The 18,636-nt window shown below is 43.7% G+C and overlaps 12 protein-coding genes and 3 non-coding genes across 15 annotated transcripts; 9 read left to right on the top strand and 6 right to left on the bottom strand. All coding sequences in view use genetic code 12, as the record gives it.

Moving 5' to 3' along the window:
- Positions 1-284: 284 nt before the first annotated feature.
- Positions 285-1,091, top strand: PGUG_01714 (uncharacterized protein; the record flags this gene model as incomplete). The annotated part of the gene is made up of 1 exon (XM_001485993.1): positions 285-1,091. One exon carries the CDS (start codon positions 285-287, stop codon positions 1,089-1,091), a length of 807 nt encoding a protein of 268 aa, XP_001486043.2.
- Positions 1,092-1,097: 6 nt separating this feature from the next.
- Positions 1,098-2,693, bottom strand: KIP4 (Kip4p; the record flags this gene model as incomplete). Its single annotated transcript, XM_001485994.1, has 1 exon — positions 1,098-2,693. One exon carries the CDS (start codon positions 2,691-2,693, stop codon positions 1,098-1,100), a length of 1,596 nt encoding a protein of 531 aa, XP_001486044.2.
- A 481-nt stretch (positions 2,694-3,174) lies between these two features.
- SER33 (phosphoglycerate dehydrogenase) lies at positions 3,175-4,569 on the top strand (the record flags this gene model as incomplete). The annotated part of the gene is made up of 1 exon (XM_001485995.1): positions 3,175-4,569. The coding sequence occupies one exon, from the start codon at positions 3,175-3,177 to the stop codon at positions 4,567-4,569; it is 1,395 nt and encodes a 464-aa protein (XP_001486045.2).
- Positions 4,570-4,711: 142 nt separating this feature from the next.
- Positions 4,712-6,208, top strand: PGUG_01717 (uncharacterized protein; the record flags this gene model as incomplete). The annotated part of the gene is made up of 1 exon (XM_001485996.1): positions 4,712-6,208. One exon carries the CDS (start codon positions 4,712-4,714, stop codon positions 6,206-6,208), a length of 1,497 nt encoding a protein of 498 aa, XP_001486046.2.
- On the top strand, positions 6,027-7,553 carry PGUG_01718 (uncharacterized protein; the record flags this gene model as incomplete). The annotated part of the gene is made up of 1 exon (XM_001485997.1): positions 6,027-7,553. One exon carries the CDS (start codon positions 6,027-6,029, stop codon positions 7,551-7,553), a length of 1,527 nt encoding a protein of 508 aa, XP_001486047.2.
- A 43-nt stretch (positions 7,554-7,596) lies between these two features.
- PGUG_01719 (endonuclease/exonuclease/phosphatase family protein) lies at positions 7,597-8,529 on the bottom strand (the record flags this gene model as incomplete). The annotated part of the gene is made up of 1 exon (XM_001485998.1): positions 7,597-8,529. The coding sequence occupies one exon, from the start codon at positions 8,527-8,529 to the stop codon at positions 7,597-7,599; it is 933 nt and encodes a 310-aa protein (XP_001486048.2).
- Positions 8,530-8,714: 185 nt separating this feature from the next.
- LCB4 (sphinganine kinase) lies at positions 8,715-10,214 on the top strand (the record flags this gene model as incomplete). Its single annotated transcript, XM_001485999.1, has 1 exon — positions 8,715-10,214. One exon carries the CDS (start codon positions 8,715-8,717, stop codon positions 10,212-10,214), a length of 1,500 nt encoding a protein of 499 aa, XP_001486049.2.
- On the bottom strand, positions 10,202-12,130 carry PGUG_01721 (uncharacterized protein; the record flags this gene model as incomplete). Its single annotated transcript, XM_001486000.1, has 1 exon — positions 10,202-12,130. The coding sequence occupies one exon, from the start codon at positions 12,128-12,130 to the stop codon at positions 10,202-10,204; it is 1,929 nt and encodes a 642-aa protein (XP_001486050.2).
- Positions 12,131-12,250: 120 nt separating this feature from the next.
- PGUG_05991 lies at positions 12,251-12,324 on the top strand. The gene has a single exon. It is a non-coding gene; the product is annotated as a tRNA-Val (tRNA).
- A 194-nt stretch (positions 12,325-12,518) lies between these two features.
- PGUG_05992 lies at positions 12,519-12,589 on the top strand. Its single transcript has one exon. It is a non-coding gene; the product is annotated as a tRNA-Gly (tRNA).
- Positions 12,590-13,302: 713 nt separating this feature from the next.
- On the bottom strand, positions 13,303-14,673 carry PGUG_01722 (uncharacterized protein; the record flags this gene model as incomplete). The annotated part of the gene is made up of 1 exon (XM_001486001.1): positions 13,303-14,673. The coding sequence occupies one exon, from the start codon at positions 14,671-14,673 to the stop codon at positions 13,303-13,305; it is 1,371 nt and encodes a 456-aa protein (XP_001486051.2).
- Positions 14,674-14,765: 92 nt separating this feature from the next.
- On the top strand, positions 14,766-14,837 carry PGUG_05993. Its single transcript has one exon. It is a non-coding gene; the product is annotated as a tRNA-Cys (tRNA).
- A 128-nt stretch (positions 14,838-14,965) lies between these two features.
- On the bottom strand, positions 14,966-16,084 carry VMA5 (H(+)-transporting V1 sector ATPase subunit C; the record flags this gene model as incomplete). The annotated part of the gene is made up of 1 exon (XM_001486002.1): positions 14,966-16,084. The coding sequence occupies one exon, from the start codon at positions 16,082-16,084 to the stop codon at positions 14,966-14,968; it is 1,119 nt and encodes a 372-aa protein (XP_001486052.2).
- Positions 16,085-16,850: 766 nt separating this feature from the next.
- PGUG_01724 (uncharacterized protein) lies at positions 16,851-17,744 on the bottom strand (the record flags this gene model as incomplete). Its single annotated transcript, XM_001486004.1, has 1 exon — positions 16,851-17,744. The coding sequence occupies one exon, from the start codon at positions 17,742-17,744 to the stop codon at positions 16,851-16,853; it is 894 nt and encodes a 297-aa protein (XP_001486054.2).
- Positions 16,885-17,910, top strand: PGUG_01725 (ribosome biosynthesis protein; the record flags this gene model as incomplete). Its single annotated transcript, XM_001486003.1, has 1 exon — positions 16,885-17,910. The coding sequence occupies one exon, from the start codon at positions 16,885-16,887 to the stop codon at positions 17,908-17,910; it is 1,026 nt and encodes a 341-aa protein (XP_001486053.2).
- Between the last annotated feature and the right edge of the window lie 726 nt (positions 17,911-18,636).

Here is an 18,636-nt window from a genome sequence, read left to right on the forward strand (position 1 = left end):
ACTTACCATGTAGTCCACCACTACGCTGGTTCGAAATGATCGCCTTCATTTTAGCTTATCCTGAAGATCAATACCGGTGCGCGATGTTGCTTTATTGATGATATTGTTTGTAGATCTCGTCCCCTTTTCGTTTTGTGGGGTTGGCTCTTGGTGCAACGGATGTGGTTTCTAATTTCCATGGTGCATGATGCGCCCGGTGATCCGCGTGCGTCGCCCAGGGTTCTGTGCATAGCGCGCCTCGGTATTTCCCCGCGTTACGTCAAAGTCAAATCAAAAACACTTTTATGACGAACTTTGACGTTGCTGGAAAAATTGCCCTTGTGACTGGGGGGACCCGTGGTTTGGGCCTTCATGTTGCAGAGAGCTTTGTTCTCAACGATGCTTCCGTAGTCATTATTACTTCTCGTAAGCCAGACGCTTGTGCCAGTGCCAAACTGGAGTTGGAAAAGATTGCAAAATCCAATGGTAAAGCATGTAAGATTATCTCAATTGCTTGCGACATCTCTAAGGATGCCGACCTCAAGAGTTTCGTTGGTAAAGTTACCGCTGAGGTTGATCGGTTGGATATTCTTATCGCAAATGCCGGTGCCACATACGGTGAAAAATTCGATACTCATCCGATCGAAGCAGTCAGAAAAGTACTTGAGCTCAACATCACGGGTGTGTTCCACACCATACAACTCTTTGCGCCTCTTTTGCAAAAGGCTGGAACAAGCGAGGACCCTTCTCGTGTGGTCATTGTGTCGTCCGTGGCTTCGTTGATTGCAACTGATTTTGGAGGCACTTATGGTTATCTTGCTTCCAAAGCTGGAGTGGCCCATTTGGGAAAGAACTTGGCATTGACTTTGGCTAGTAAACACATAAATGTCAACACAATTGCACCTGGTTTTTTTGAGACGAAAATGACCAAGGGAATGATGAAGACTAAAGGTGATGAAATGGTTCGAGGAAATCCTTTGGGTCGTCTTGGCTCAAAGCAAGATATCCAGTCTGCTGTGTTGTGGTTGTGTGCGAAACAGTCCAACTATATCAACGGAATTGTGCTTCCAATCGATGGTGGATTGAACTTGGTTGGAACCGCAAACTTGTAGTTATTTTTAGCTGATTGGAATTGTTTCCTCGTGTGCATCGATTCTATCTTTCAAATGCGCTAGTTTGCTTTCAAACGACTCGGATTCGGTTTGTACTTGCATCCTTTGATTTGCAATAAATTGTTCCAATTTATTGATGCGATTGTCTCGAGACTCAATTAACTTTTCTGTGATTATGAGATGCTTTCGTAGGTTCAGATTAATTAGTTCGATGTCACTCAACTTGTCGTTGAGTCGACGAAGAGTATTTTCGAGTTTGAACATCTTCAGCTCTTCTTCATGAGCCACCTTCAAGTTTTCCATTTTCATAGTCAATACGGTATTTTCCAACTCGGCTATCTTGTTGTCTCGTAATGCAATTTCGTCAGTTTCAGAGCTCTGGAGAGGAGGTCCCTGTCGCCATTGACCCAATTCCTGTTCGAGGCGAGAGATATATACCTGTTGAACCCTATTATCAATCTCGAGCTGCTCCAACTTTTCTTTCATTTGAGAAGGACTCAACTCCATGTTAATATGGGCAACATTCCGGATGTTTTTGGCCCTGGCGCCGAATCGTAAAGTCGATATAGTTTCGTTTTCGTTCATGGTCGATGGAGAACAAGTGACTATCAACGTGGTTCTTGAGTTCCCTCCCAAAGCCTCTTGAAGTATTCGCGTCAACTTGGAGTCTCTATATGGAATATGAACGGACTTGCCGTCTGTGAGGGCATAAATAACCGTTCCTAGTCTTGAAAGTGAGCTGTTGATCTTCTTGGCCTCTTCGAGCGAGTGGCCCGTGGCTCCTGTTTTATTAACCTTTTCTGAGCCTGCTAGATCTACAAGGAAGAGATTGCTCTTGATCGTGGACTTGTTTGTGGGATTTACCAGCCTCAACTTGATGTGAAAAATGGCATGGGACCTAGAAGAGTCAGCGTTCATCTGTGTCGATGACATGGTTCGAATCGCAAGACCTTCGTTTAAAAGCAATTCGAGGTCTTGAGGGCTGGTTACCGACTTTTCGGATAATCCTCGAACGTAAATTCCTTCATTCTTATCTTCTTGAATCATGAATCTGGTGTGATCTGTACCAGAATATGGGTCCAACAAATCATGGATCTGCTCCATATAGATCTCCATGAACGAAACCAGGATGTTAAACGCTAAATCAGGCCTCTTCTTGCAACTCTCAAAGATAGTTTCTGATATTCGTGGAATTATTCCTCGCAGTTGAGAAATCGAGTTGTTCAATGGACCCATCATCGTATACGATTTTCCAGAACCAGTCTGGCCGTAGGCTAGGATAGTGCCGTTGTATCCCTGGACAAAATCCTCGACCGTCAGCTTCACAGACTCGTTGTATACTTCATCTTGGGACGAATCTTCTGTGAACACTCGGTCGAATTCAAAATCAAGTGCCAATCCTGGTTCCTTTGAACAAACAGAAACTACCGTTTCCAGCTCCACACTAAGCAATTTACCCCCGCGTCTGCTTTCAGCATCGTTGGCTGGTCGTATTCGACATATAACTTTAATATTGGTCTCTGAACCGAGACGAGAAAGTCGAGAACGGGTTCTTGGAGTTAAAGGAGAGCTTGGAGATGACGATGGAGAAGACACACTCATTATTTGAGCGTGTGGCGGTACTCAAGCCGTTTTGCAAGTAGTCGTCACCCGCAAAAAATGTGGAGTAAACAAGGTGGTTTATCTACCTTTGTAGTGGATCAGACACGGGATCAGCCTGCATACGCGGTAAAAAATCATCTCGTTACATAATCGGCCGATAGCGCGCGCCATGGCTAGCGAGTCTGCACACAGCCGTATGTGTTCCCGAGTCAGCGCCGAGTCATATCGATGAAGCAGCGATAGCGATGAGCATCGAGACGATAAGAATGTCCAAAAACCCCAACTATTTGCACCACAATCACCCACCTTTGTTTCCCATCCTCTAAGAGGTCCATCATTGGCTTCGGAACCCCTTTATCGCCAGCCCCTATTATCCGAGCACAACACGGGCCGATTCGTTCATGGCACGTGACAAGATTACTCACAGGAGATTTTTTGCACCATAAATATCTCCAGATTTTCATCGCAAAACTTGTATATCATGTCCACGCCCCAGAACATCGCCACGAGGTTTGAACGTAGTGTCAGTATCTCCGGGCTGCCCAATGCGGTTTCCACTTCTCCCACTCAATCTTACCTTTCTCAGTACGTTCCAACCCTGAAAAATGCCAAGGCTCTTAAGCCATTTTCCACCGGCGACATCAAGATCTTGTTGTTAGAAAACGTCAATCAGACTGCTATCGATATCTTTGGTCAACAGGGATACCAGGTTGAATTCTACAAGTCGTCTTTGCCGGAAGATGAATTGATCGAAAAGATCAAGGATGTCCATGCCATCGGAATCAGATCCAAAACCAAATTAACGGAAAAAGTGTTACAACATGCTAAGAACTTGGTAGTGATCGGGTGCTTCTGTATTGGTACCAACCAGGTGGATTTGGAGTTTGCGGCCAAATCGGGAATTGCCGTTTTCAATTCTCCATTTTCCAACTCTCGGTCGGTGGCTGAGTTGGTGATTGCCGAAATTATTACCTTGGCAAGACAATTGGGGGACCGTAGTATTGAATTGCACACCGGTACGTGGAACAAGGTTAGTGCCAAGTGCTGGGAAGTTAGAGGAAAAACGTTGGGAATTGTAGGATATGGCCATATTGGTGCTCAACTTTCCGTGTTAGCAGAGGCCATGGGTATGCAAGTGATCTATTATGATGTTCAGATGATCATGTCGTTGGGTAACTCGAAACAGGTGGATTCTCTTGACGAGTTGTTGCAGCGTGCTGATTTTGTGTCTTTGCATGTTCCTGCTACTCCAGAAACCAAGAATATGTTGAGTACTCCACAATTTGCTGCCATGAAAGATGGTGCCTATGTGATCAATGCGTCTCGTGGTACTGTGGTGGACATTCCAGCGCTTATTTCCGCCATGAAAGTGGGCAAAATCGCCGGTGCTGCCATCGATGTCTACCCTCAAGAGCCCGCCAAGAATGGTGAAGATTTGTTCAACAATCTGCTAAACGAATGGGCAAGTGAGTTGTGCTCGTTGAGAAACGTGATCTTGACTCCCCACATCGGTGGTTCTACCGAGGAAGCTCAATCTGCCATTGGAGTGGAAGTGGGTACATCTTTGACGAAATACATCAATGAGGGAAATTCCAGTGGAGCCGTCAACTTTCCCGAAGTCCATTTGCGTGCGTTGGATTTGGACCAAGAAAACTCGGTGCGTGTGTTGTACATCCATCAGAACGTTCCTGGTGTGTTGAAAACCGTCAACAATATCTTGTCGAACCATAATATCGAGAAGCAGTTCTCGGATTCTCGCGGAGACGTTGCTTATTTGATGGCGGACATTTCCGACGTGGACTTGGCTGATATCAAGTCTTTGTACGAGCAGCTCGAACAAACTCCTTATAAGATAGCTACCAGACTTTTATACTAAGAACTAAATATACTAATCGGAACGAGAAACTCTACTTAATACTGCAACCGCACTAATTGCAACCGTGCGTACTGTATAAATCTAGTTTTCGGTGTATGGATGCTCGCCATATCACTTTCAAAGTGGCGATTCCTCAACCACCATGGCACTTGTTTCTGCCGCTCCCTATCTCGCCCTTCTAGGCGATCTGGACCCCAGTCTCAAGGCTTATGCTTTGAGTTCCCTCAACGATGTCGTAGACGAACTTTGGGCCGAAATTGCAAACTCCATCACCGAATTGGAAGAGCTCTACGAAGACCCCAATTTTGAAAAACGGTCGCTCGCCGCCTTGATTATGTCCAAGGTCTACTACAACTTGGGCGACTTCGAGGCGTCGGTGAGATACTCGTTGTGTGCTGGCGACGAGTTTGACGTTGAAGAACAATCGCAATACATTGAAACCATTGTGTCGCAATGCATCAGTCTCTACAATACTTTGAGTCAGCAAGCGTATAATGACAAATCGGTCAAGATCGATCCACGGTTGACGACGATTTTCGAAAAGATGTTGGACCGGTGTGTGAGTAATGGAGATTTGAAGCTTGCTTTGGGTGTTTCGTTGGAAAGCTATCATCTCGACAACGTTGAACGTATTCTCAAACAAGTGAAAAACGACGAAACAGCGTTGAGTCTCATCAACTACGTGGTTATGTGTTCTAATACTGTGCTTGAAGACTCGTCTTTCAGAACCGACGTGTTGAAATCCATGATCCAACTCCTTTTGGGTTTGAAGACTCACAGAGACTTCTTTTCCATCTTCAAGGTGATTGTCCAGTTAGGTGACACCTCGTTGGCTGTCCACTTGTTTGAGCAGCTTCTCGATAGCGACGATGCGTTGACTGCATACCAAGGAGCATTTGACTTGGTGGGCACTGCTTCCCAGGAACTCCTTGACAATATCCTCGAAAGTCTCGAAAAACTAGACAAATCGAATCATCCTGCCCAATTTGCTCGTTTGACTCATATCTTGACTGGAGTGCCGCTGTGCGACTTGGAAATTACCTTCCTTTACAAGAACAACAACACCGATATCTCCATTCTCAACAAGACGAAAAACTCGCTCGAAGGACGCAGTTCTATATTCCATTCCGCTGTGACATTCGCCAATGCCTTTATGCATTGTGGAACCACTGATGATTCGTTTTTCCGTAAGAATTTGGAATGGTTGGGTAAGGCTACCAACTGGTCAAAGTTTTCTGCTACCGCTGCCTTGGGTGTCATTCATAAAGGTAACTTGTCCCAAGGACGTAACATCTTGAAGCCATACCTCCCTGGTTCCTCCGGATCTCCACATACAAAGGGTGGCTCTCTCTTTGCTCTCGGTTTGATTTTTGCCGGACAGGGTCGTGATGCTATCGATTACTTGAAACTGTTCTTGGATGAAGCCATGGTAGTACTGCTGGTAATAATGACAACCGATGTTATGCTCCACGGCGCTTGTCTTGGATGTGGTGTGGCTGGCATGGGTTGCAGAAACGAAAACCTCTTGGAAGGCTTTGAAGGTGGTATTGTATTCAGACTCGGCTATTTCAGGACAAGCGGCTGGGTTAGCCATGGGTTTAGTCATGTTGGGCTCAGGAGACCAAACGATCGCTCGTGATATGTTGACCTACGCTCAAGAAACACAACACGAAAACATCATCAGAGGTTTGGCAATTGGAATTGCCCTCTTGTTCTACCAGCAGGAACTGAAGGCTTTAACCATAGTCGATGAGTTGATGGCACAAGAGAACCCCATCCTTAGATATGGAGGTGCTTTCACCATCTCATTAGCATATGCTGGAACTGGCAACAATGATGCCATCAAGAAGTTGCTTCATTATGCTGTTTCGGATCCTTCAGATGATGTGAGAAGAGCGTCAGTTATGGGCCTTGGTTTCTTATTGATTCGTGACTATACTGCGACACCTCAAATTGTTGAGTTGTTGTCACAATCCCACAACCCTCATGTCCGTTACGGTGCCGCTATGGCGTTGGGTATTTCGTGCGCTGGAAGAAGCTTGCCTGCTGCTATTGATATCTTGGAGCCACTCACAAAGGACTCTGTGGATTTTGTCCGGCAAGGAGCTTTAATGGCCACATCCATGATCTTGATCCAGCAAAACGAAAACTTGTATCCTAAGGTGAAAGAGTTCACTCAGCTTTATGCTGATACTGTCAGAAACAAGCACGAAGACGCCTTGGCCAAATTTGGTGCAACGTTATCGCAGGGTATTATCGATGCCGGAGGTCGTAATGTGACGATAAATTTGGAGAACTCGCATGCCAACACCCTCAACACCAGTGCTATCGTTGGTCTTACTGTATTTGCTCAGTCGTGGTACTGGTTCCCATTCGTGCATTTTCTTTCCTTGTCATTTTCTCCTACATCTATCATTGGAGTCGTGGAGGACTTGAAGGTGCCCAAGTTTGAGTTAAACTGCCACTCTCGTCCTGAACTCTTCCAATACCCACCCAAGGTTGAAGAGAGCAAGGAGAAACAACCAGATAAGGTTGCAACCGCGGTGTTAAGTACAACTGCGAAGGCTAAAGCCAGAGCTCGGAAGAACAAGAAGCACGAGGACACGGAAGACGACAAGATGGAAGTGGATGTTTTAAAGAATGAGGAAAAGGAAACGAGTGGTGATAAAGATGAAGATAAGAAGGGAGAAGAAAAGGAAATCGGCAACGAGCCACAACCAATTAGATACCTCAAGACACCTTTCAAGATTGAGAATATGAGCAGGGTATTGCCGGCTCAATCCAATTACATTTCTTTTGTGAAGGATGATAGGTTTGTTCCCGTCCGCAAATACCGAGGAAATGCTGGGGTGATTGTGTTGCGGGATACCAAGGCGGGAGAGAAATTTGAGGCGATCAAAACGGTCAGGCAGTTGAATATTACGGAGGCGCCTGTTCCTGAGCCATTTACGTTGAGCGGAGAAGATTTGGAAGACGACGAGTAAAGGCTTTATATAAGAATTCACTATAATCGATTATAAAAGGTTATCAGATCTGTACCACCGCTGTAACAGGACGATGGTCACTACAATAATGGCCATTGAATTCGTGGTTCTTCACCTCGTGATGGAGGATGTTAATACCAGGAGTGGTCCAAATGAAATCAATGCTGGTTTCTTGTTCACCTCTCTTGAATCCAGTGATTGTATGTTCTGGGCCCCGTCTTTGCTGACAATTGCAACTGGTATCTTTGAGTTGAGTCGACAAAGTTTTGTAAGCTTCTTGATGAGGCTGACTATTGAAATCACCCACAAGAATACTAGCACCAGGATAGGACTTCATTATGTCGATAATTTGTTTCGACGAGTTCTCACGAGCCAATTTCCCCTTATGGTCATAATGGGTGTTGAGAAAAGTAACCACTTTTCCCAGTTGTCTGTGTTCAAAAATACACACAGTGACAATTCTTTCCAACGCAGCGTCCCATCCTTTACTGGGTCTATCGGGAGTTTGTCCAAGCCAATAAGTTTTACCTTGCTTAAGGTTCCAAATTTCAGGCTGATAAATAATGGGTGCAAATTCACCCTTTGATTTCCCGTCCAGTCTACCAACTCCAAAATGGGTCCAATGTTTCCCAAGCCCATCCATAACATCATTGAGCATGTTTTGCTTCACTTCTTGGAGTCCTACCAAAGTTGGCAAGTTTGAAGAGTTCTCCACAATGGACTGAATCACTCCAGCTTTCCGTTGCGACCAAGGAGTTTCACCGTCCATCATATTATTATTCTCTTGTCTGATATTGTGACAGTACACTTGTACCTCAAGAGGTGGTAATTCTTCATTATGGTCCTCTACATTTCCATGCTTAACATCACGAGAATAGTTGGCATGAGAGTTGGTATCATGGTCATGTTTCATGTCCTTAACCTTATTCTTCACTGCTCCAAAAAGTTTTCCAGCAATCTGTTGTTCAATTCCCATTTTCGAGTTTTTATTGGGTTTTTTTTGCAGCTTTATAAGTGGCTTCGCCCAGATAAATTAGGTTGCTTATCGTGTGACGTTATACTGCCGCAATTTCAGGGTCACGTGCTCGAGGCGATGCAGTCCATTATCTGCCGTCCGTCTCGCGTCTAGTTATCGGAACTATTTTTGGCCCGTGTACCGCCATGTACCTGAGCATGTCACAAGAACACTTGTTATACGAGCCGAGCCCCGCTGTGTCGGTGCGGATTGTTCTGGATGGCTTGGCCATCATGCAAGACCATGCGGCTTTGCTGTACAATAATGAGCCAGATTTCGACAAACTGATCTTTTCATACTGTCGGCCTTATGGAGGAAAAAGTGACAAGATTCCGCAAAAAATACGATACGTAGATGTTTTGTGGTGTGAGCATGAACCGGAGGTGGCGTCAAATTGCGTCAACTTGACTTTTGTACACCAACATACAATTGTTCAGATGCAAGTTCATGTAGATATTGCCGATTTTAGCGATCACGATAATGACATTTCGTCGTATATTTTGTCTCATGCATACACTAATGGCCTCATGAAACCTTCCATATACGTGCTTCTCAATCCTCATGGTGGTACGGGTCTGGCAAGATCCATTTACGACAAGCATATTGAAAAGGTTTTAAAGGCTGCAAATGCAGACATAACTTTTGTAGAAACCACCTACCTGGGCCATGCCACCGACTTGATGCGAGAACTTGATGTTAGTAAGTACGATATTATTGTGTGTTGCTCGGGAGATGGTATACCGTTTGAGGTAATCAATGGGTTTTATTCTCGGCCCGACAAAGGAGTTTCTGCATTTAACAAGTTGGCAGTTACCCAGCTTCCTTGTGGGTCTGGTAATGCCTTGAGTCTTAGCACACATGGGACGGACAATGCTTTTGATGCTACTGTTGCCATGCTAAAGTCGCAGCGTACGAAACTCGACTTGATGGCTGTTACACAAGGTACAGGCGAAAATGCCACTACAAGGCTTTCGTTCTTGTCACAATGCTATGGAATGATTGCTGATGCAGATATAGGTACGGAGCACTTGCGGTGGATTGGCTCTATTCGGTTCGAACTTGGGGTACTACAAAAGGTGCTTCTGAGGACCACTTATCCTTGTGAGCTCTGGATTGACTATGCTACAGATACCAAGCAGCAACTACGTGAGCACTACGATGACCATGTGGGAGTTGTGGCTCCAATCTCAGAAATCCTGTCGCTGGCTTTGAACTTGAAGTATCCTGGTTTAGACTCACCACCTCCCACCGAATGGGTCAAAGTCGACGACCAAGTTGCATCCACCTTGAACCAAGTCTATGTTGGAAATCTCCCGTATGTTTCCAAGGGAGCGCAATTCTTCCCTGCCGCTCTTCCCAATGATCACCTCATGGATCTCATCATGACCACCTCCAAATCATCCATCATAGATACGTTTTCCGCCATACTAGCGGTCGAAAAAGGAACTCATGTGCATAATAGCAAGGTATTCCACGCCAAGATTCGGGGATACCGACTCATACCGAAAATCAATAGCAAGGGCCATTACATTTCTGTCGATGGTGAGAGCTTTCCATTCGAGCCATATCAAGTCGAAGTCTTTCCAGGTATTCTTACCAGTTTATTGACAGATTCCAAGTTTGTGGCCACCAGTTATACATCATAGGACTTTTCTGTCATGAAATTGACAATCCTAGTAACTTGCTGGAGCATAGCGTCGCAATTGGAATCGGTGAGCGAAGCTCGTCTGTCGTCCAAATTTCTCAAATAGGCATTAGCCTCTACCAATTGGTGAATGCTGTCCACTATGGGCTTGAACGCTTGCCTAGCAATGACGGCCGATGGTAAAAATTTGCTCAGATTAAAGTACAGTTGAGCTTCTTCACTGAGCACGGGATATAATGCTGAAATTATATCTTTGATGAAAATCACAGTTGCTTGACTGAATGCGTCGCGAGTATCCTCCACCTCCTTGAGTTTTTTGTGGTGCAGATGCTGAAGCTTTTTTATATAATTATGCAAAGCATGGAGGACAATTGAAGCATGGCTATTGAATGCATTGAGCTTATGGATCTTGTTGTTGAGTTGTACACCAGCACATTCAAGACCCTGACAACGTGCCTGTGTATCCTGCAATTGAAGCTCGAGCAGAAGAGTTCTGTCTTTGATAGCTTCGGCAGTAGCAGCTTCTCGTAATGAAATATCATCTAGCTCCATCGTAATATCCTTTTCTAGCTCCATGATCTCACGGATGTAAACCAGGCTCTTGTCTCTCAATTGTAAAAGCTCTTGATCCTTTTCAGTAATTTGTTCTTCTAGTTGCACAATTTTTTCATCATTTTCAAAGGTTATATTTTCAATTTGTGTTTTCAACTCTGTAATAGTAGTATTCTGCATTATTATCAAATTTTCGCTGTCTTCAATCTTCTTTGTCAACTTTTGATTCTGATCAAGTTGTAATTTCGTTTTTTCATCAAGTAGCAATTTTGACAGTTTTTGCAAATCTTCATTTTCTTGTAAAATGCTGCAATTTTTCGCAGCCAAAATTTCAGCCTCAGCTTTAAGTCGAGTATTTTCAGCCAAAACCCCATCCAAAAGACATGAAAGATTTGAGTTGGTTCTACTTTCGCTAGGTGTAGAACTAGTCTTATCTGCAAGCTTTTTAGCTATTGATTTTTTCTCTTCTTGAACCCGAATTACCTCAGCATTCAAGGTGGTGACGAAACTTTTGATCTGTTTGATTTGGCTCTCTAAGTCAAGACTGGTACCTAGAGCAGTCTCAGTACTCTGATTTTGAGTAGTGCAAACTCCCAAAGCCTCAATTTTGATTATTTCATTTGCAACTGTCGAAAGCTCTCTCAATTTCTTTTCGATGGATGGTATGCAATCAAAAGACGACTCTTGCTGGTTTTCAAGATTCAACAATCTATAAATACCATTAAGAGAGTCATAGGGGAGCAGCTGTTGCTGGAAAGTTACATCAGAATTCTCGATCAGCTCATCTTTGAGAATATTTGAGTAGACCTTTTGTGCCTCATTTTCATACCGACGATATTCCTTCATTGATTTATAATGAACACGATCAGACAGCAGATTCTTTTCAAAAGAACCAGCTGAATAATTTGAATCGGATTCCAAAGGAGTTAAAATTTCGAGTTTTTCCGTAGACAGTGAGTCGGTATCCTCCACAAAAGAAGAACATTGCAACACTGGTGGCTCATCCTTGTCATCAATTTCGAACCTTACTGACTTGGTCTTCTTCCTCCAAGACAAAGGAGAACGAGAATTGGCTCTTCCTGAAAAGCTTCTACTTTTCTTCAAAGGTTGAGTTTCAAACGGATTGATGCTATCTTCCGTATATTCAGGACTCAAGCATTCCGAGGATGCAGAAAATCGAAAAGGCGACACTAAGCTGTCTCTTCTGTTGATATTGGGTATATTTTTGCTGGAGTAACTTTGACTGCTGTTTTCGTTCAGATCGGTATCGGAAGTATCATTACTTAGACGCTTTCTATGAAATGACAAAGTGGCATTTGAACTCGAAGGAGGTTTCCAGGACCCATCCCAGAGTTTACGGAGCATTATGAAAAATTGAATTTGTGTCAGACTATTTTGCAACTAAAAGTGGAGGTTATGCTATTTGCACCCAAAGGTAAAGTGTGGCAGGACTCAAAGACGGCTGGAGAATTTATATCAAGAAAAGGTCGCGTGGTCTAGTTGGTTATGGCATCTGCTTAACACGCAGAACGTCCCCAGTTCGATCCTGGGCGTGATCATTTCTTTTTTTTTAAATTTTTTGTGGCCATTTACAATTGAAAATGAGAATCGACGAGGTTGTCTGTGATTGTGTGATGGTAAAGCTGTGTTAATGGCACGGCGTATACTCACATTGAAAGCAGGTGTCATGGAATAAAGTGTTCCTGGCCTCTTCAAGGTTTTCCCTCCTGCCGGGCGTTTTTAAGTAAGGAACGCGCAAATGGTTTAGTGGTAAAATCCATCGTTGCCATCGATGGGCCCCCGGTTCGATTCCGGGTTTGCGCATTTTCTTTTTCATTTTTTTTTTTGCGTTTTGCTCAACAAAACCAACCAGAGATTAACCAACCAGAGATTCAATGCAATGACGAACAAGACTTCAGGCCGACAAATTCCTACAAATACGCTCATACGCTACATAGTGTCAATTGAGCACTAATAATACCTGGATGTTAGTTTATGTTATAAATGGAGATGTGAAAACGTCATATAGGTGTTAGTTGATTTCATATAAGACCCGAAGACATTGGAATGGGCCAGATCATGACGATAACGCATTTATATTTAATCATTGTTTTCTTCATCGCACTTACATTTAAATGAAAAGAAAGTAATGAGAAATTTCACTGCGAAAGCGAAAAGTAGCAGCGGGATGCAATGTACGCAGCTAATGTGCAGACACTTTTTTTTGCCATGTTCTGATCTCTCTGCACCAATCTAGGAGTGATACTCTGGTGGTGGTCATTTCAGTCTCGGTAGCCTCTTTGTCTTTCTCTTCCGTATCTATTTTCACATTATCTGGTGCAGTTTCGGCTCGCTGCTCGAAGTATATTTGGTCTTTCTGAGACATTAAAGCTTTGGCTCGGCCAGGAATGGCGCTGATTAGACATTGTAGCCATTCTGTGACGTGGGAAGCTCCATAGTACGTGGAAGTAGCAGTGGACCTAATAGTAATTCTTTCGCAAAAAACATGGCGTCCTTCTTCATCAACATTTCTGGCTTCAGACCCCACTAGAACCAAAATTGAGAGCTCCAAGTGCATTGATATTATTCAAAATATCTGAATGATGTACCTGAGAAGGAAAGGGAGCAGTTGCGGTATTTTCCACCTCGATAATTTTGTCGAAATAGTCCATACTTATACCTGATACTCTGCCTTGATTGCTTAGATGGATCACCAAATGCTCTAGTTCGTCCTGCGATATGTGTAGCATGTCCAAAATGTATTGGAACCGGATAGATTTGTACGATTTGAGAAGGTTGATGAGAATTTTCGACCTTAAGTTGTGCTTGATCAGTTGCGTAGCCCGATGGAAAATATCATCATTCCCGAGAAATTCATCATCCTTTTCAATCTTTGCTACAGCTCGATCAAAGCCGTCAAGATTGAGTTCGTCGTACTGTTTGATCATGAAGATCAAATCTGAATAATCTGGCAATTGCGCATACGACTGAGTCTCTTGTGACTCAAAAGGATTAACCTCATTTTCTGCTATCAAAGAACACAAAGTCAAGTACTTGAGTAGTCTTTTCTTATGGATGGACCCTGCTTCGTCGTAGCTCTTGAAAGAATCGTAGAATTCTAATCGAGCCTTTTCAAAGTTGCGAAGATAAAAGTATACTTTACCTCCACATTCTCTTATTATCCCAATTATCCGAGGGTGTGTAAGGGCAGTGGATGCATTCAAGCTATCGCGGTACAAATCTTGAAGAATGGAAAGGTTTTCAAGAACCAGAAGCAGCGAGTAGTACTCGATTTCAAGTGCCAAGCACTCGATGCTGAAAGCATTTTGCACATTTTCCGAAGATTCTTCGAGCTGCAGTTTGATTTCTTTTATCAATTCGTAGGCAGCGCCTAATTGGCGTTCTTCAAGGAGCAAAGCAGCTTTACTTATGTGGATCTTGAGCCATATTCGCGATGCGCCAGGCGAGTCTTCATTGTAAATGTAAGTCAAAATTATATCGTACAATTTCTTGACAAACTCACCGTCCAGCGAGACACTGTAGTGGTTCAAAAGTCGTCCAATTGACTCCTCAACATAAGCAGAACCAACCTTAGGAGCCAAGTTTGTAAGACGTTGTACCCACAGAAGTACCTTATCCAACAGGCCATTTTTATAGTATAATTTTATCAATTGCTTGCACGCTCGGAAACACCAAGTGAGATCTTCCTGCGACGTAGCTTCATAGTTTACAATAGCTTCAAACTCTTTTATTGCAGTCGACGTGGAGTCGTCTTTAAGACCCTTGGCGTAATAATATTTGTTTTCCAAGTCGGAATCAGGAACCTGTTCCTCGGTCATTTCTTCATTCTCATCCTCGAACTCAAATTCATAGGATTCCTCTGAAGAATATTCTTCGGAATCAGACATGATGGTAGTAAGATAAAGACCAAAAGTGAGAATGAAATCAGAAAATGAAAGCGAGCGTGATAAAGGGACTGGAGACTAAATACCCTGTATATGCTCGTGTGGCGCAGTGGTAGCGCAGCAGATTGCAAATCTGTTGGTCCTTAGTTCGAACCTGAGCGCGAGCTTTTTTTTTTGAAGCCGAAGAAGAGACCACTGAAAGTAATATGAATCAATGGAAACTATTATGAAGCAACTGAAACAAGTAAGCTACTGCGACTTCTGTCTCCCTGATCGACTTATGTGACTTCTCTACCTAAATTATCTCTACTTCGTACATAACGAACGGTTCGTACTCGGTGTCCACCAATGATGCATACTCGTTCAAATTACTCTTTCCTGAGAACCCATCACCTCCAAGATACCCAAACTTGGCCACCAACTCCTTCCGAGCTTTGGAAATGTTTTTCAAGTTGGAACGCTCGAATTTGACCAATGTACAGTCGAATTGAGGTGGAAGTCCATAGCGAAGGACCGACTCGACGTAGACACGAATGGCCTTAATGTGGAACCAAGCGGCAAAGATATCGGAGTATGCCGTTTTCACCAACCGGAGTAAATCATTTTTGGACCTCAGTTCTGTTGCTCTTGTCAAATCAAACTCTTTACGCATATCATTAAGTTTATCTTCGGAATACTCAAAATCGGTACGAGGACTCCATTTCTTTTCTCTGCACTTGGTAACGAATTCATTGGCATACTTTTTGAAGAGGGTGACGGTGTACAAGTTGAATTCCAGGTCCTGAGCTATAACTTCTGCTGAACGAGGAATGACGAACTGGACCAAAGTTTCGTATGACAGTTCAAAGTCCAGCTTTTGGCTTTTGGGTACTGCCACTAATATGGTGGTCAAGTGTTCGGAATCGGTTACAAATTGCTCGGGACGAACAATTTCGTGCAATGATTTGATGGACAAATCTCCATTTCTCTTACGATCAGCCGCGAGAAAATTGGATTTTGCCGTCTGATATTGCTGGTAAGTTGACCGCACGTCACCATCCAAGGAAATAGCTTCGTTGCTTATGAGTTTTATCAAATCTCCAATGGATTTATCTACCCGATATTTGGAGGTATTCCAAGAAAACGATTCAACATAACGCAAAACCGGAGTTCCATTGACAAATCTTGCTGCTCCCGGCTCCGAAACGGCACTCAAGATATCCACCACCTTGGAAATCGAACCGGCAAGCTGCTGGTCCAACTTAGAGAGATCTTCACTCTCCTGAACCAACGAGTCCAATGTGCCCACCTGAAAATCTGGCACATTAAAGTTTGCTACAGGACAATTGCCGCCATTTAATGACTTCTCGAGCCACTCATGGGCATTTGCCGACGTTGGCAATGATAGAACCAAGTACTTAGCTATGGGGTCCATTGGATATTAAAGGCTCTGGCTTATCGTCGAGGAGGCCGCGACGTGGGGGTAGCACTGGTGTACGGGTGTGAATATAGCGAGGAGCAAGACGATAGAGGTAGGTGATGTGGAAGATGTGGCGTGGTAATTGGGGTTATGGAGTGCAATTGGGTATGGTGGTAGGAGGAAAGTTGCTGAAGGTGATTTTTGGTGAAAAAAATGCAAAAATTGGTGAGAAATATATGAGTTATTGGTGAGAAATTGACGAAAAACAGGTAGAATTTCTTCTTTCATCTATAAGAATTTAGTTCAAGGTTCCAGTTTTAAAAACACTGACTCCTAGATTTTTCTCTCTTGCTTAAGCAACCCCTTTTTTGTTCTTCTTGCTGCTCCGGCTTGCACCCATCGCTCCTGCATCTGGCCGCGATGACTTTTTCAGGTCCATCATTATTTCTGCTTTATCATGAGTAATTCTTTAGAAGTAAGTATGGCTTTCCAGGACTCCTGAAAACACCAGCGACGCTCTATCGACTCCAGACAGCCACAGAAACCATAAAATTGGATTTTCGTTTCATTCTTTTGTGTTTTTAGTCATTCATCAACTAACCCAGGAACGACTCAAAACCCATTCCGCGGCTTTTGATGGCCTTTTATCATTGATACCAGCCAAATATTACTACGATGATGCCACCCAAGACCAATGGCAACAGAAAAAGAAGTCCAAAGACGAATTGCAACGTAACAAGAGAGCGAAACTCGATCCCAATGCTAATTTAGAAGCTGATGACTACGCGAATGGTGCCGCTAGTGCCCAAGATGTGATGAAAAATAGAGAAAGAAATGCCAAAGAGATAAACCTTCCAACAAAGAAAGACCAGGTTGAAGAAGAAGTTGAAGAAATCGGCAATGAAGAATCTGCTATGAGCGACTCAGAACAGCTTATACCGACGGAACTGCAGATGGTGTTTGACGACGATGGCAACGAAGCCGACAGCACGCCTCCTGTTCCACCAAAAGCTACGAAAAAGAATAAAAAGGAACTCACGGAGGAGGAAAAGAAACAAAAGGAAGAAAAGCTCAAACAACTCAGAGCAAAACTTGCATCCAAGATCGAGACTTCTCGAGCCCAGCGGAAAGCTCCAGGTTCACAAGCCCCAGGAGCGCCCAAGTCGAGAGAACAAATTCTCGAAGAACGCAAAAGAAAGCAGGAACTTCGCAAACGAAAGAGAGAAGCTGAACCCGAACCGGAATCGGAATCCGACTCAGATTCGGATTCTGGTTCTGAAAGTGACCCAGAAGCAGACACTGAATCACCACAAGACGACTCCAATGTTCTTTTTGGGAATATTGTCTTCAATGATGGCCTGAGAGTGACTTCTGACTTGACCAGATTGAGACTGACTTCCCAGAAAAAGAGCGGTAAAGGACCTGCAAATAAAGATATAAAAGCCCATCTTGATAAACTAGAGCACAAAAAGCAGAAACTAGCACAAATGTCTCCCGAAGAGCAGGCAAAGTATAAGGAAAAAGAACAATGGCAGCGGATGATGTCGCATGCCGAGGGTGTCAAGGTGAAAGATGATGAAAAATTGTTGAAAAAAGCATTGAAACGTAAAGAAAAGCAAAAACTCAAAAGCGAAATCGAGTGGAAAGAACGCAAGCAGGTGGTTAAGGATACCATTGCCGCCAAGCAGAAAAGAAGAGAAGAAAACTTGAAGGCTAGACGAGAAAATAAGGGAAAAAAGGCAAAGAAAGCAGTCAAGTTGAAAAAATTCACGGGAACCGTACACAAGAATAAACGGGCTGGGTTTGAAGGCACCGCCAAGTCGAAAAGGTCCAAGAAATAGAATCCCAATTTTAATTCCAATTTTGTAAAGAGTACGGTTCTAATTTAGATATGATGTAACAATACCTCGTCACGTGAGGTCCTGCATCGCGCTATAAAAGCAACGTCAACCACAATTTAGTCTCCCGTCCATCCATCACCATGTCTGCCTACCAGAACGTAGCCAAGAACTATTTGTCGCAAATTGACAACGTAAGTATGATCAATCGACCTTGTAGAAACCAAATCTAACTCCAGAAATTCGCCAACCAGGCCATTTTGGGTCACTTTGAAGCTCAGACCGGTCTCCCAAGATCATATGCCGTTTTAGGAGCGGTTGGAGTTTACTTTGTTCTTATCTTCCTCAATGTCGGGGGAATTGGACAACTCTTATCCAACATCGCTGGATTTGTAATTCCAGGATACTATTCGTTGCTCGCGTTGGAGACCTCCACTAGTAAAGATGACACCCAATTGTTGACCTACTGGGTGGTTTTCGCCGGATTGAATGTGGTTGAATTCTGGTCCAAGGCCATCTTGTACTGGATCCCCTTCTACTATTTATTCAAGACCATCTTCTTGCTTTACATTGGTATTCCCTCCTTTGGTGGTGCTGCCACAATCTACCAGGCGGTTATCAAGCCATTCTCGCAAAAGTACGTTGTCGGCAAGTCATTCTCCAAGGATGTTGATGATGCCGCCGAAGCTGTTTCGTCTTCTGTGAGTGTCCACTAAGTTGAATGTATGT

The sequence above is a fragment of the Meyerozyma guilliermondii genome, genomic scaffold (genome assembly GCF_000149425.1).
Source record: "Meyerozyma guilliermondii ATCC 6260 scaffold_2 genomic scaffold, whole genome shotgun sequence".
Classification (NCBI taxonomy): Eukaryota; Fungi; Ascomycota; class Pichiomycetes; order Serinales; family Debaryomycetaceae; genus Meyerozyma; species Meyerozyma guilliermondii.